This window comes from Carassius gibelio, chromosome A12 (genome assembly GCF_023724105.1).
Source record: "Carassius gibelio isolate Cgi1373 ecotype wild population from Czech Republic chromosome A12, carGib1.2-hapl.c, whole genome shotgun sequence".
Lineage (NCBI taxonomy): Eukaryota > Metazoa > Chordata > Actinopteri > Cypriniformes > Cyprinidae > Carassius > Carassius gibelio.
The window spans coordinates 8,007,053-8,023,014 of record NC_068382.1 but is presented as its reverse complement, the minus strand read 5'-3'; the positions used below and the strand labels follow the sequence as shown (position 1 = coordinate 8,023,014).

Genomic DNA, 15,962 nt, shown 5'->3' with positions numbered 1-15,962 from the left:
AAAGGAGAAGTGCTCACTAACACATATTTAGACAGATTTGTGAGCAATATTTGAAAGAAGTCCTTTTGTGTACATAGAAAAAATCTTAGGTTGTACTCAAACTAGGTGTTTTGATCCGAGCGCGTTTGACCTTCAAAGCCTGGTTCAACGTCATTTGTTAGATAGCCCTGTCCCGGTTGGAAGAGTGGGCCAGGGCATGGTTCGGTTGGGCTCGGGTGCAGTGCGCATGCAGTGTGAGCGTTAACTGCTATTTTGTGTGCACTACTGTCATCATTATGACTTCAAACATATTCTATTACCACTACTACACTACGCTTTTCAATAAATTTAATTAAATCAAGTATATTTAGGTTTATAATGGGTCTGTTACTTACCTTATTGATGAACAGGAAATGTAGTTTGCAAAAATAAGCTCTCATAAAGCTACAAATTATTTCATCAACCTCAGCTCTCAGTAATAATTTTCTGATACATACAAGTGAAAATCAAAATCAACGGCATAAATTATAAATTAAGAATTATAAATTATTCGGCAGAATATTAGTGAAAGTGGTTTTCTTCATCATCCCATACATGACGTAAGCGTGCCTGGCCAGAAAGTTTAGGGCATGTGTGAGTGCAGGCCAGCAGGGGAGTGTGGAGTGGGGATTGGGGATAATCGCGCTCGGTTCAAGGCAACTTGCCTAGTGTGAGTATACCCTTAGATATTTGAGTTCAGCTCTTAAAAAATGGGGGACAAATTGCGTTTATAATTTTGTTCAGTGTATAAACCACAAGGACATAATTAAGTTCTAGTAAAAAAATATGTAAATGCCAGGCTCCTTTTAGAAGGCTCTTCAAATAAAATAAAATAATAATACCATTAAATTAAAAATACATTATAAGCTTAAACCAATTTGAATGCATTTCTTTAAAATGCCAGGATGAAGAGATAAGTTTCTTTTCACAGGTGTAACACGTGATTTCAGCTCAGAGTCACTATCTATATCAGTTTGATCTGTTTTCATCTGGTGACTGAAAACTATTTAAAAACTTGCATAATACTTTTGTGAGCTGCCTATTTGCTGCACTGCCTACGCTCACCTGACGTTTAGGCTACCTGTTTTTTTTGTTTGTTTTTTTTTTACCACTCAGGTTTTTCTGGTTAGCATTATCCCATTAGCCCTTCTGACAGATGATGTGACTCCCACCATCTGACTCTCTCTTATATATATATATATATGTTTTATTTATTTTTTTATTTTTTTTTGCAACAATAAATAAATCTCAAATACTTCATAATGGTATACAGATACAGTATTTTGAATGTGAAATGGTCTTAAAATTTCCAGTCTGTTGCCTTCACAGCTCAAAATAGTCTCTAGTCTCACATCACAGCTCAAAATAGTCTCTAGAGTTTGGCTGTGTTTGGTTCTTTTACTTTTTTGATGGCAAATTTAAAAATTGTATATAAAGGAATCTTGTTACCAGTGAGAAATTGCTACAAGGTGTTTAGGCATGAACAATGCCTCCGCATATTGATGCCCAAAGGAGACTAAAAAGGTATAAAAAGGTTTACCTCTTAAATGGGAGGTAACTGCTTTCATGGAGGTGGTGTACAGTTTTCTGCATTTAAATCCTTCACTTTTGTCCTCACAGTTGTCCTTTAGAAGATATTTTAAGGAAACTTGCTTGGAAAAAAATTTTTTTTATATATATATTTACATATTGGTATAAAAGAGTTCATCATTCCTTGAACTTTTGTTTCAATTTGTGCATCTGGCTGTAAACTGTAAGTTAACTTACAGACATTGATTTGTCATGGCCTAATGGTTAGAGAGTCTAGCTTGTAACCCAAAGGTTGCAGGTTTGAGTCAAGTACCAGCAGGGATTGTAGGTGGGGGAGTGAATAACCAGAGCTCTCTCCCACCTTCAATACCAACTGAGGTGAGACCCTTGGGCAAGGCACTGAACCCCCAACTGCTCCCTGGGCGCTGCAGCAAAAAATGGCTGCCAACTGCTCCGGGTGTGTGTTCACAGTGTGTGTGTGTGTGTGTGTGTGTGTGTGTGTGTGTGTGTGTGTGTGTGTGTGTGTGTGTGTGTGTGTGTGTGTGTGTGTGTGTGTGTGTGTGTGTGTGTGTGTGTAAAAAATAAAATAAGTCTTTCAAACTCTGATTACTTTCATTTTATGAATCTCTATCTTGTCTTGCAAGATGCAGTGCATTTTTGTAGGGCTGTGACTTTTAATGATCTGTATCAACATTATAAGCGTTCTTTCTCTGAACAACATTTGTCATGGGGTCACGTAACATCTATATTTTATTACTAAAAAAATCTTTGATGGATGGATGATGAAATTATACTGATTATATTAACTACATCAAATGTTTACATCAAATTTACATTTACTGTATTCTGTTTATTGGTTGGTTGTATTGTTTTTTTCTAGCAATTTCAATCACAGCCAAGTGTTTAAAACAACAAAAAGTTTTGTAAGTTGAAGTTATGTCAGCTGGCATTAAACTCACAGCTCTGCCAGGAATTTTTTTTCTCTCTCTTTGTCTTCTCTTTCAATCTTTTCATTTTGCATGTATATGCTCATACAAAAGGAATAAGGTCATGTGCTTTCAGTCTTTGATTTGCACAGTGGAGGGTTTCAAGTGACCCATAAATATGTTTGTGAGTGTGTCAAGTCAAGTCAAGTCACCTTTATTTATATAGCACTTTAAACAAAATACATTGCGTCAAAGCAACTGAACAACATTCATTAGGAAAACAGTGTGTCAATAATGCAAAATGATAGTTAAAGGCAGTTCATCATTGAATTCAGTTATGTCATCTCTGTTCAGTTAAATAGTGTCTGTGCATTTATTTGCAATCAAGTCTATGATATCGCTGTAGATGAAGTAACCCCAACTAAGCAACCCAGAGGCGACAGCGGCAAGGAACCGAAACTCCATCGGTGACAGAATGAAGAAAAAAACCTTGGGAGAAACCAGGCTCAGTTGGAGGGTCAGTTCTCCTCTGACCAGACGAAACCAGAAGTTCAATTCCAGGCTGCAGCAAAGTCAGATTGTGCAGAAGAATCATCTGTTTCCTGTGGTCTTGTCCTGGTGGTCCTCTGAGACAAGGTCTTTACAGGGGATCTGTATCTGGGACTCTAGTTGTCCTGGTATCTGCTGTCTTTCAGGGCAGTAGAGGTCCTTTCTAGGTGTTGATCCACCATCTGGTCTAGATACGTACTGGATCCGGGCGACTGCAGTGACCCTCTGATCTGGATACAGACTGGATCTGGTGGCTACGGTGACCTCGGAACAAGAGAGAAACAGACTAATATTAGCGTAGATGCCTTTCTTCTAATGATGTAGCAAGTACATCAGTTGTTATGGGAAGTGTTCCCGGTTCCGGTTTACCTAATTAAAGCAGCCTAAAAATCCTTTAAGGGGATTTGGATATTAGAAGCATATTAGTATGTTATGTGTAAACCAGGTTAAAGAGATGGGTATTTAATCTAGATTTAAACTGCAAGAGTGTTTCTGCCTCCCGAACAATGTTAGGTAGGTTATTCCAGAGTGTAGGCTGGAGGAAAAGGACTCAACATTAAATATGTAGCTTATTCAACTTGTCTTGCAATGTCCTCCACTACTGGCACCCTTGGTAAATAAGTGGAAAAAAACTGCATTTACTGTTATCTTATTTGTCTTTCATTAAAGAAAATTTGATTAAAATTTGCTCACCCTCAGGGCATTCATGTATTTTTGGTTGGTCAACTCTCTAAAAATTCCTCTAAAACATGCAATGCACACCAGCTTAACCAGCTTTGTCATTTCATGAAACCAGATAACCAACTTTTTTATAGTAGGGTAAACATATCTGTGGCGAGTGGGGCGGGGCCGAGAGGCGTGGGAACGAGGAGTGAGGCCAGGTGTAGTGATTGAAGATGAGCTGCACCTGCGCCCCACCGCCAGTATCGAGTCCCACGTAGGAGATGGAAGGATATTAAACTGGAGCGACGACCGTGAAGGACGAGAGAGGATCAGGTCTGGGACATTATTTTATGTGTTTGCTTTTTATTTGTGTGCACCAGTCGTCCGTGAGGGGCTGGTGCGCCGTTTTGTATTTATTTTTGAATTATTAAAGTGTTTTGATTGTGCGCCGGTTCCCGCCTCCTTCTTCCCGATGAGTATGGAGATTTTATTGTTACAGTGGTGCCGAAGCCCGGGAGAAGGAGGGACGCGCTGCTGAAGATCCCTCGCCGCTGTGGTGAATCCGAGGTGCCCTCGAGCAGGCGATGTATGTGCCGCCATGGACGCTCGAGGCGGTGGGCTGGAGCGAGTTGCCGGGGACAGGCGAGCTCGCTGCCGGCCGCCCACGATATGGAGGGGCGGCTGCCGTCCGTGAGGGAGCGGAGGAGTCGGCGCCGTTCGCCAGGGGGCCGGAGCCTGCCGCCTCCGTGATGGAATCCGGAGGGGCAGTGAACGAGGGACTTCTGCCGCTGCCCAAAATCGGAAGAGCCGTTGACGTCCTTTGGGCGGCGGAGGAGTGTCGTGCCGTCCGCCGAGGGCCGTCCAGTGCCAGAGAGAGAGACCAGGCCTGGGACATTATTTTATGTGTTTGCTTTTTATTTATGCGCACCAGTCGTCCGTGAGGGGCTGGTGCGCCGTTTTGTATTTATTTTTGAATTATTAAAGTGTTTTGATTGTGCGCCGGTTCCCGCCTCCTTCTTCCCGATGATTACGAAGGTTATATTATTACAATATCAAATGCAATATCTTTAGAGCAATGTCTTTGCTTTTCTTTTCTTTAATCTTTTTGTCCTAGAATATACTAAAATACATCAATAATGTAACAATATTTTTTAAATTGGCAAGAATTTCTGACTGAGTAAAATAAAAGCTTTTGTATTTAAATGACATGCATAATTTTCAGATTAGGGTCCCTGATTGGATGGGTGCTGTAGGATGTGCTCAGTTGTTCCTGTGTGACCTGAAGTAAATATGGAGGAAAAGACAGGTCTAGTTCATTATAGGTCTCTAATTCATCTTATTTATGGCTCACACTATACTGCATACATTTCAAATGAACAGTCACCTGCGGTTGAGAGTGGTGGAAGAATAGACCACGCGATTGTTCAGCTGTTGCTGTGGCCGGTACACATTGTCAAAGGAAATTTGTGTTGGGAACCTGAGCAGCTGCAGGAAAAAAAAAAAAAAAGTGAAAGAGAAAAAAAAGTCACAAGGAGCTGACCTGGAAAAAGATATGACAACATTCATCATTTTACTGATTGCACTGATTTAGCAGAGGCGCGTGTGCATGTGGTCACGTTCAAATCACAAGGGCTCTGCACCTGCTGCCAAAGGAATTTGGTTCAGATGTGTAGGATTCTTTAAGAGATGAGTGTGATAAAAGTCAATGACAGAGGAAAGAGAGTGTTGAAAGAGGGAGGGAAATGGGGGATATGTTGGAGACAACATGACGGTAATATGACAACAAGATAGAACAAATGATATAGGCTACACATCACCTGAGCAGCAAACACATGTGGACCTGTCAATCAAGCAATGTTATGTAAGCAGATATGAGATTCCCTCTGTAGGCTAAAGACTGGTGATGTGTTTAAACAATTATTAACAATCAAAGTTTTTTTTATATTTCCGTTAAAAAAAAAAGGTTTATTTATAAAAAGTATATATTTACAACACCACATAAATGAAAAAAAAAAAACTATTTCATATCTTACTCTCTTCTGACCACTAATGTCAAGTTTAATTCCACTTTAGTTCTGCTAAGTTTATTTATTTATTTATTTTTATTATTTATTTATTTTTAATATATTTTTGCAATAATAACATTACAAATGTTGGATGCCAGCATAAAAACCAAGAAAAAGATTTTTTAAAAAAAAAAGAACAAAACACTCAAAGGATACAAGTACAGTAAGTAATTCATACTTCAGGGTAACTTAAAAGGAACATACAAATAAACCCCAGCAGCAAATTGTCATGGTTGGTAAAACCGTCGTCTCTATTAATCACTGTGTTGGTGGAGTTTTGTGTGTCTCTCCTCAGCCCAGATCATTTCATGTGGGCGTCTCCGTTAATTGTTCATCAGCCACAGCTGCCACTCGTTACCTGCTCCCTATATATTGCCCTGTCTTTCATCTTGTGTTTGTCAGGTCATTGTTTGAAGCTCCCTGTGGTATACCTGGTTTCTCGTTCCTGATTCTTCCTGTCTCATCTCCTCACTGGATCTTTACCTATTTGGAGAGATAGGCCCTACCGGCTGCTTGTATCGGACTACGTGATTTGGGGCGCCCGGTCGGGAGGGCTCGAGCCATAGCACAACCGGAGCACCTCACTGCATTGGAACGGATGAGCCCTACCGGCCGATAGCGGAGGAGCAACGTGATTGGATAGCCCGACCAGGAGGGCCCGAGTTGCCTCAACTGGAATAGGTCACAGTGTTGGCGTACGGGCCCTACTGGCTGATGAGCCCCTGCTAGTCAGTGGGCAACCAGGGCAGATAACTGACCGAGAGGACCCATGAAGCCTCCGACTTTAGATCAAGTCTCAGGACGACGGATGTGTAGGTCCTCTCAGTTGAGCAGATAAACAGGCTTTGGGCCGCCGACAAAGAGGACTCTTGCAACACCCGACGGGAGATCAATACTCACGGCATCAGATGGATAAGACCTGTTTGTGGGCAGCAAGAAAAGAAAACCCAACCGGGAGCACTCTCGCCGACACCTGACACGAGCACAATACTCAACTGCATCAGACAGGTAAGCCTCGCCGGCCGGGGAGCGGGAAGAGGAAAACCCGACTGCGCGGGCTCTCGCAGCATCCTATGGGACATCAGGATTCAGAACATCGAACGGGTAAGCCTCACCAGGCAGGGGGAAAAGATTTGGACAGAGTTTAGCGGGAGGTGGAGACTCTTGTCGTCGTACAGCGAATACTGTCACCCGTCAAACAAGAACCAAAAGTTAAGTGGCCGTGAGACTCTCGCCGACATCCGATGGGAGCTCAGTAATAAAGGCACCGAACGGGTAAGCCTCCCCGACCATAGCATGGAAAAGTAAAGTTTATGTGGCTGGGAGACTCTCACCGACGTCCGATGGGAGCTCAATACTCAAGGCACCGAACGGGTAAGCCTCGCCGACCGTAGAAAGGAAAAGGTAAGGTTGTCTAGCCGGGAGGCTCTCGCCGACGTCCGATGGGAGCTCAATACTCAAGGCATTGAACTGGAAAGCCTCTCCGGACGTAAGACGGAAAGGGTAAAGTTGTGTTGCCAGTAGGCTCTCACCGGCGTCCGATGGGAGCTCAATACTCTAGGCATTGGACGGGTAAGCCTCGCTGACTGTAGGAGGAAAAGGTAAGGGTGTGTGGCCTGGAGGCTCACGCCAGCATCCCATGGGAGCTCAATACTGACGGCATCGTATGGGTAAGCCTTTTTTGACCAAGGGATGAAAAAAGTTGTCTAGCCGTGAGACTCTTACCAACATCCGACAGGAGCTCAATACTCAGGGCGTCGAATGGGTAAGCCTCGCCGACTGTAGAAAGGAAAAAGTAATGTGGTCTAGACGGTAGACTCTCACCGACGTCTGATGGGAGGTAAATACTCACGACATCAAACGGGAAAGCCTCTCCGAACATGAGACAGAAAGGTAAAGTTGCATGGCCAGTATTTGGCCAGACAGTGAAGGAGGTTTTTTTTTTTTTTTTTAACGGAAAAGGCAAAGTTTGGATCAACCGGGAGCACTCTTGCAGTGCCTGACAGGGGTTCAATACTAAGAACAATTTGGTTGTCTAAAGGGTAGATGCTATGAGGATTACTGCATAATTGTTTAACGAATCCCATGAGCTGCTTCCGATATCAACTCAGAAAATCTTGGTGCAGTCATTGTATTTGAAAAATGAAGTGTACAAAAAATAAATAGAATTTCCTGTGCCAGTATACCCCAGATGAGTGCCATGAATCAGCGATATGGCCATTGTCAATCGTCATCTCGTCGGTACGTGAGATCGACAATACGTATCGACGATGTAATCATGCTTCGGTGGAGGAAGAGAGAGACTCTGTTCTTGTCATGGCATGACTTTTTGCTGTTTTATACCATGCAGGTGAAAGAAAGAAAGCCTATGGAATCACCGATAGTCTAAAAGAATATATACTTTCAGATGCACTGATAAACTGATGTTAAATATAAAATTATTATATTTAAAACAGCTAGTTCATGTAATCGTGTACTACTGTCATCTCGCCTGTCTTGTGAAAAATTTGCCGCATCTGCACATGGAAGTTATCTATCTAAATAATCTGGAAATCGGTCAATGGTGAAACAATAGAGGATTTCATTTAAAGTTCAACAATTAAACCCTAATATGGACGTAAACGAACATGTTAAATATGGTATTCAAAACAGGTAAATATATTTGGAGTAAGGTTTAGTTGAAACTGATGTATTGGGCGTACGCGCTCTGGACCATGCGCCTCATGATGAGACTGACACAACACCACAGAAACAAAAGAATGAGATACATTCTAACATAACTGTGGCATTAAACTTAGTTAGTGAGGCTTATTTAAAATATTGCGCATACCAGATAACTTGTTAAAGTGCAATGAAATACCTTGTATCTGCAGACGATGTACGTCTGTTTGTGGATTGAGACTTCTTCACCACCTACAGGCTCGAATCATCCTTGCAAGCACGGGCAAGCATGAAATGAAAGTGAAGTGACATTCAGCCAAGTATGGTGACCCATACTCAGAATTTGTGCTCTGCATTTAACCCATCCGAAATGCACACACACAGAGCAGTGAACACACACACACACTGTGAGCACACACCCGGAGCAGTGGGCAGCCATTTATGCTGCGGCGCCCGGCGCCCGGGGAGCAGTTGGAGGTTCGATGCCTTGCTCAAGGGCACCTAAGTCGAGGTATTGAAGGTGGAGAGAGAACCGTTCATGCACTCCCCCCACCCACAATTCGGTCCGGCCCAATTGTGGGTGGGGGGAGTGCATGAACGGTTCTCTGGAATAACGGAGCAGTTTGGTAGCTGAATTATAGTACGCCGCCTAATAATGATAATAAAATACAATAATAGGAGAATGAGTCTAATATCATCTTGACTATAATCGATACGTAATACTATCACCACCACCTAGGATGAATAGGCATAACTTCGAAGCAGAGGTGACGTCGACTTTTGCCAGAAGAGAACAACGATCCATTGAATAATTTTGGGCACCCCTGCTCTATTATTATTAGGGATCAGTCGATTAACTTTTTATCTAAGTAATTACATTATTTGGCAATTTATTAATCCAATTAGGGTCTATTTGGTTGACAGCTATTTTAACCTTTCTTGGTATTTTCTGGAGATAATTGGTCCGTATTTAGATTACAGCCCGCAATGTACCATGTAATTAAACAGAATTTACAGCGTACCTATTTGTAACTATGGAGTACCTCTACAGTACCAACTCTTAGCTATAAGGGAACAATATGCAACGTTTGGGGAATAAGGGGTAATAACCTAAAAATTTTTTTTTTTTTTATTGAGTTTTTAAGTTTTTTTAAAGCTAATCGGCCCTAATCTGAAATTACGTGGTATGTAGAGACCGTGATTTTCCGCATAAGCATAACCTACAGATGAGCACACGTGTACGTAAATGGAAACAATGTGCAACGTTTGGGGAATAAGGGGGTATTGGCATGGAAAATTAAAAGTATTAATACTGTAATATTTCATTAGTAAGGTAACTATTCTAAAATTACGTGGTATTTATGACCTACTGTGTTAGGCAACAATATTATTTAGAACACATTATTGTTACAACACAAAATGATGCAGCATATTTTTACACCATGTACTGTGTACTTATGGTATTATTACATCTTTCATTACATTCATCTTAACATGAAATTGATATAAATAGTAAATTATAGTATACCATAATTAAGTAATTATAGTGAAGTTAAAAACCACTGTAGTTTTTATAAAACATTATTAAAGAATATAATATATAGTATTTACTTGGTTGTTGTTGTTGTTGTTTTTATTTATTTTTTTTATTTTTATTTTTTTAAGAGGGATCATGGAGATTACTGAACAACTCAGCTGAAAGTATGGGGTAATTTTGCAATGAGCTTCTGATATGATTTGGTTTAAAAATTTCCATATGATAATTGACCTGATGAAAGAGTATTACTTATGGTCATCTCAGCAGCGTGTCACGTATGCAGCATTTTATTGTCCAGGTGCAGTATACAGTGGAAACTAGATTACCTGTTTCCACCTACTCCCAGGATATAGAATACAAATATAACATTATAATACACAACACATATATGATTACTGTATAATTGATGTTTTTTGATACCTGTAGTGCTGTTGGTGCACATTGGGCTTCCATATGTTGTTTGAGGCAATTAGAATAAAATGTACTACAACATTTTTCTTAACCACTGTGCAAACATCCTTTTTATGCATCCTTTTTATATGTAGTTATTGTGTAAGTATAACTTCTGGGGGCTGTAATTTAAAGTGACCCCTTGTTACCTTCTTGTTATGTGTAGTTACTTTGTAGGTGTAACATCCGAGGGCGGTAATTTACAGCGAACCCTTATTACCTTCTTGTTATTTGTACTTACTGTGTCAGTGGAACATTAAACAATTTTAGTTACGTTACAATAGATGTGTTTCAAAGTTAGTAACAATAAACTGTTTTACATCGTTTATATGCAAGGTCCAAAGAACCTAAATTAACAAATAAATATTTTTATTATTTAAATACATTTTTACGAATTTAAAAAAAAAATAGAACTAGAATGCAGAAAAAAAAAATTTTTTACATCCACTTATACAAAGAACAGTAAAAAAAACTAACCAAAAAAAAGTGCATCATATTATACATTTATTTTTAATAGGCAACAGCCTATTCATGCTCTCTTCATTCTCTCAATTTTTTCTTTCATCTGTGGGCAGGAGTCAAGAAACTTCTGTAATTCTTTGGCATATACTTGCAAAGTTGTCCCTGCACTGTATGATCCCCTGTGATCACAATTACAGAAAAATACATTGCAAAAAAAAAAAAGAAAAAGAAAAGAAAATACTGTTAATACATATCGAGTTTCATAATATAAAGAAGTGTTGCACAAAGCTTATATTTAACCAAATTAAAAAAAAAAAAATAAATAAATAAAGGACTTCTGTGAGGACTCTGTGTCAAAGAAATGTTCCAAGGCAAATCTGTAGGTATTGCAAATTACAACACTGTGATACAGTAAAGCTATAAACAATAAAAGAACAAAGGACTACAAAACTCCAGTCAACTCCACTCTGATGGGCTCTGACTTACGTAAACCCTGGGTATACCATACCAGGACTTGAAAACTAAAAATCGGTTCACTCCGAGCAGAATCAATATTTTTACATTTCTGTTCTGCATTCCTCTGATATTATTACCATTCCGAAACCGGTTCGGGTGGAAGAAATGCCAGTTAATAATATTATTTTTTAATAACAATATTCTTTGCCTATAATTTGCCTATAATAATAATAATAAGTTATAGCGTTTTCTTTACTCAAACAGAAAAGGAAAAAATAGAGATCTAACGTTTAGTCACAACCAATACAGGATCATCTTCTCCAGATTTTCGCCAAATGTAAGCAACTTAAAAACATTTTAAAATGTTTGCTGCATTGTTAAAAACAAACTAACACTTGTATACAGTTTTTTACAATCACTTTGTTACTATTTTCAGAACCTTGATGTCATTTTTCACAACTCTAGGCACAAAACTCACAACCAATGATCAAAATGCATATTTTTCAAAACTCTAACCCTTATCTCAATTGCTTGGATGCAATCCACATAAAACTTAGATCATTTGTTCATTCAACAAAAATCACCTGTTCAATATGACACAACTTAACATCAAAGTGCTACTATTTCAAAAGGCAATTCACACATTACATTTCAAATGAGTGTCTATTCATTTCCTTACAATGATAACTATCAATTGATACAACTGCTCAAAATGATAAGAAACTGTTGCATTACTCTTAATGCATAGTTGTATGGAAACAGACAAATAATCTGCCATGTTTACTGTAAATCATGAACGTTTCAAGATAAAGAGATTCATTGTCACCAATTAGCGCGGAGCATAAACCAATTAGACTACAATATCCATGGATGTAGCCTAATATTTCATCATAATGCTTCATCAGACACTGTGTCTATCGCCCCAAATACTGTACCACTTTTTCAGACTATTTACAGTATTGACAGTACTGCACTGTATAGATGCAGGCCCTTGTAATTGCTTGTCCAATTCTGCCAACTCTGATTGAGTGCACACTGTGGAATGAGTAAATAGTGAAGAGTTGATTGGGATCCAATTCCAAGAGTATAGTTATACGTAACATGGAGCCAACAGGTGATCCAGGTCACAATGGAGGTCAAGCAGTGGTGGGAGGAAGACGAGGAAGACGTGTTGGTCAAAGGAATGGCAGGGGACAGGCCCCCCTTCTGAGAGGTGGTCATGGGCCTCGTTTGAGAGGTGTGGGGGAACGTGGCAGAGGACAAGGCCATGGACCAAGACAGTGGAAGCAACAGCCTGAAATGAAATCACAGCAGACCAGTGTCAGGCCTTGATTCACCATGCCCGAAGGTTTTTTCCAAGATGTTTGACTAATGAAAACATCCATTGTGATGTAGATGAGAACCTGTGGCCAAATCCACAACACAGAGTTGATGACAGTGTAGACGTACAGTAATCACTCCTGTTTTGTTTCTTACAATACAAGCAAGCAAGTTGAAGAACTCTGCATTTGATGTTTTACAGTACTGTCTTTTCTCTTCTATTTCAAAGCTAATTATTTTTGCTTTGATTCAAATAAACCTATGGTGTGATTGTACTGTAGTGTTTTGCATCAATATATTACAAACTTTGTTCAATGATTCCACTGTGTCTATAGTATTCTCTCTACTACTGCAGTACTTTTACAGAGATGTATTAACTGTACATGTAGTACCATAATGAAACCTGTATCACCTCTTTTGTTCTACAATATTTAATGACTGTACGAACAATGACACAGTGAAACCATTGGTTGCTTGTGTGTGGGTGATCTATAGTTATGTTTCAATGGTATTTCACAGTAAATTTGTGTTTTTAACCAATGATTGTGCAAGTGCAAGATTTCTTTAAAGATGTGAATGCGCAAGGCAATGTTTTGAACATTAGACAGCCTGTGTTACAAGTGATAACCATTTTGAGTTTTGTGTCTAGAGTTTTGAAAAATGATTATAAAAAGTGATTATTGAAAAAGTGATTGTAAAAAAACTGTAAGATTATGTTTTGAGAGTGAAAACAAAAAACAAAAAAGACAACCTTTGCTCAAGTCGCCCTATTACTTTCCGAAATAATGAAGGCTAAAATGCGTGTAGTCTAAAGTAAAATGTTTACAAACATTCTAAAAACAGTTATTAGTTTCTCTCCAAAACAAATCCTCTAAAGTTTAGGCTATGAAAAAGTCAATCCAAAAACAAATTAATCTAAGGTGAAGCTGATGCCTACATCTCTCATTCGGCACGAATCCAAATGTTTCCATGTTCCCGACGTATCTGGATGCTAAAATTTTATTTATTATATAGTGTTTTTACTTTCAATTATTATTATTCAAAATAATCTTATCGGTAAATGGTTAATAATGGGTTAAGGAGCATCGGTTAGGAAAAATAACTATTTTAGTTCCCCTCACTCCACAACAAATCATTTCAATTAAGAGTATTTAGAAAATAACAAGAATTACAACTATAAGAAGCTAGCAATATTAACGACAAACCAAAACTAATTAATTTAGACTAAAACTAAACTGAAACCAACATTGGGTATCTCATTCGACACAAAATCAAATGTTTCCCTATCCGCGATGTATTTCAATGCCAAATAGCCTAGCTACTGTATGTTTACAGTGTTTATTATAGCCTAATATTTGTAAACATTCTGTGTCTACATTTGTTATGTCTATTCTGAATGAAATAATATTTTTCTCTAAAAAACTTTTGTGAAATGAAAAAAATTTGATAATTTACTGAAAATTAATAAATTACTTTTTTAACCAGCTCATTATGCAGGCCTTTGTCTTCTCAGGTGTAAATCACAATAATATTCATGATAGTTGACACCTACACGTATATGACTTTTACAAACAAAAAGGTTCTTAGAAAATTTAAATCAATCTATTGTTTTCTGTGAGTGAGTAAACAAGATGATTTCCACATCATTCTGAAGTGAAAATTCTAGGCTAAAATCTCCAGGTGTGACAGTCTTGTGAACAAATGTTCTGTATGTGTTGTATTATTTCAGTGACTTCAAAATTTTAGTTTTTCATTAACCAAGCATAAACGCTGTTTTCTCTCTATATATATATATATATAATTGTAGTCCAGTTTATGCTGAATACAGTGTTTTCAGATTTTAGCCATGAATATATTTATAAGCAACTTAAAGTACAAAAGTCAAGGCATGTCAAATTTTTTCCAGGCCCCAAAAACCCCCTAGACTTCAGAGGGTTAATCCATGGAACACAGGGAATATCAACACAAGAGACAGCAAGAAAACACATCAACGTCACGAGCAGACCCAACAAACAAGAACTGAATAGACTAGGCTTTTAAAGGCAGCATAATTGGGGAAAAACAAGGTACACCTGGGATCAAATTAACACAATCAAGAGACAGTCACAGGGAGCAAAACATACACAGACATGTCCATAAACCTCACAGTATTCAACAAAATGGCCTAAAACATGAATTTAGGATTTGGTTAGAGTAATGGCTCTAATTTTTGCACCTATTATTTTCTGTGAAGCTGCTTTGGGACAATGTGAATTGTAAACAGTCCTGTAAAAATAAAGAATTGCTAATTAAATAATTAATAATTAAAACAATTGCATTGCTATTCTGCTACATTGGCTATTCAGGTCACAGCTTAGTGACGTGACATTCAGCCAAGTATGGTGACCCATACTCAGTGTGCTCTGTGCTCTGTGCTCTGCATTTAACACATCCAAAGTGCACGCACAGAGCAGTGAACACACACACACACACTGTGAACACACACCCGCCGTAGTGGGCAGTCATTTATGGTGCGGCGCCCGGGGAGCAGTTGGTGGTTCGGTGCCTTGCTCAAGGGCACCTCAGTTGTGGTATTGCCGGCCCAAGACTCAAACCCACAACCATAGGATTAGGAGTCAAACTCCCATTAGTTAGTTGGGCAAATACAAACAAATAGACAACAAATAAATGAACTGACTTGTTTTTTCTGACTTATTTAGACCTCTAGTATAAATTCAGTACCAAATATAAATGCTAGTATATCCTTACTTATGGATGAATGTGACTGCTTAAATAAGGGAATTGACAAGATGAAGTCTGCTGCCATGTCATACATTCATACTGCTCCTGCAGTGTCAGGTCCTTCAGGTTGGTTTCTTGCATTCCTTTCAGAACAACATGTTTCTTTTACAGCAAACAAATCAATGAGGAGAAATTATCATAGTTTTACACCAGCTAAAATTAGCTGAAATGCAGGAAAACTATTTCACACTATACGCAGCCTATGCTTAAACAATTTTAGATGCATTATAAGAATTCTCACAATGAAATTTCACAACAAAAAGTGAATCAAGAAGAATAAAAAATAAGGAATGTAAATGCAACTTTTATACAGTTTAATTTAAATGTAGAAGTGTATGTCTGTTTTAGAAAACATTCATGTTTCCAATAAAGTTCATAGAATCTAGGTGGTTTCTGTTTCATACACATACCCAGTAACTACATGTAACAAGAGGGTAACAAGGCATTACTTTAAATTACAGCCTGCAGATGTTACACTTACACAATAATTATATATAACAAGGATGTATGTTTGCATTGTAGTTAAGAAATATGATATAGTAC

At 38.6% G+C, this 15,962-nt stretch overlaps 1 protein-coding gene across 2 annotated transcripts in view; it reads right to left on the bottom strand.

Moving 5' to 3' along the window:
• Nucleotides 1–4,864: 4,864 nt before the first annotated feature.
• Nucleotides 4,865–15,962, bottom strand: part of si:ch211-173d10.4 (putative carbonic anhydrase 5) — a 30,745-nt gene continuing 19,647 nt past the window's right edge. Inside the window, exon 10 of one of the 2 annotated variants that reach the window (XM_052611030.1) lies at nucleotides 4,865–4,965. In XM_052611030.1, the coding sequence (XP_052466990.1) occupies nucleotides 4,947–4,965 (19 nt within the window). In that variant the 3' untranslated portion in view covers nucleotides 4,865–4,946. Of the gene's footprint in view, nucleotides 4,966–5,036; nucleotides 5,172–15,962 lie in introns of those variants that run through there. The other variant, XM_052611031.1, reaches the window with a different exon arrangement.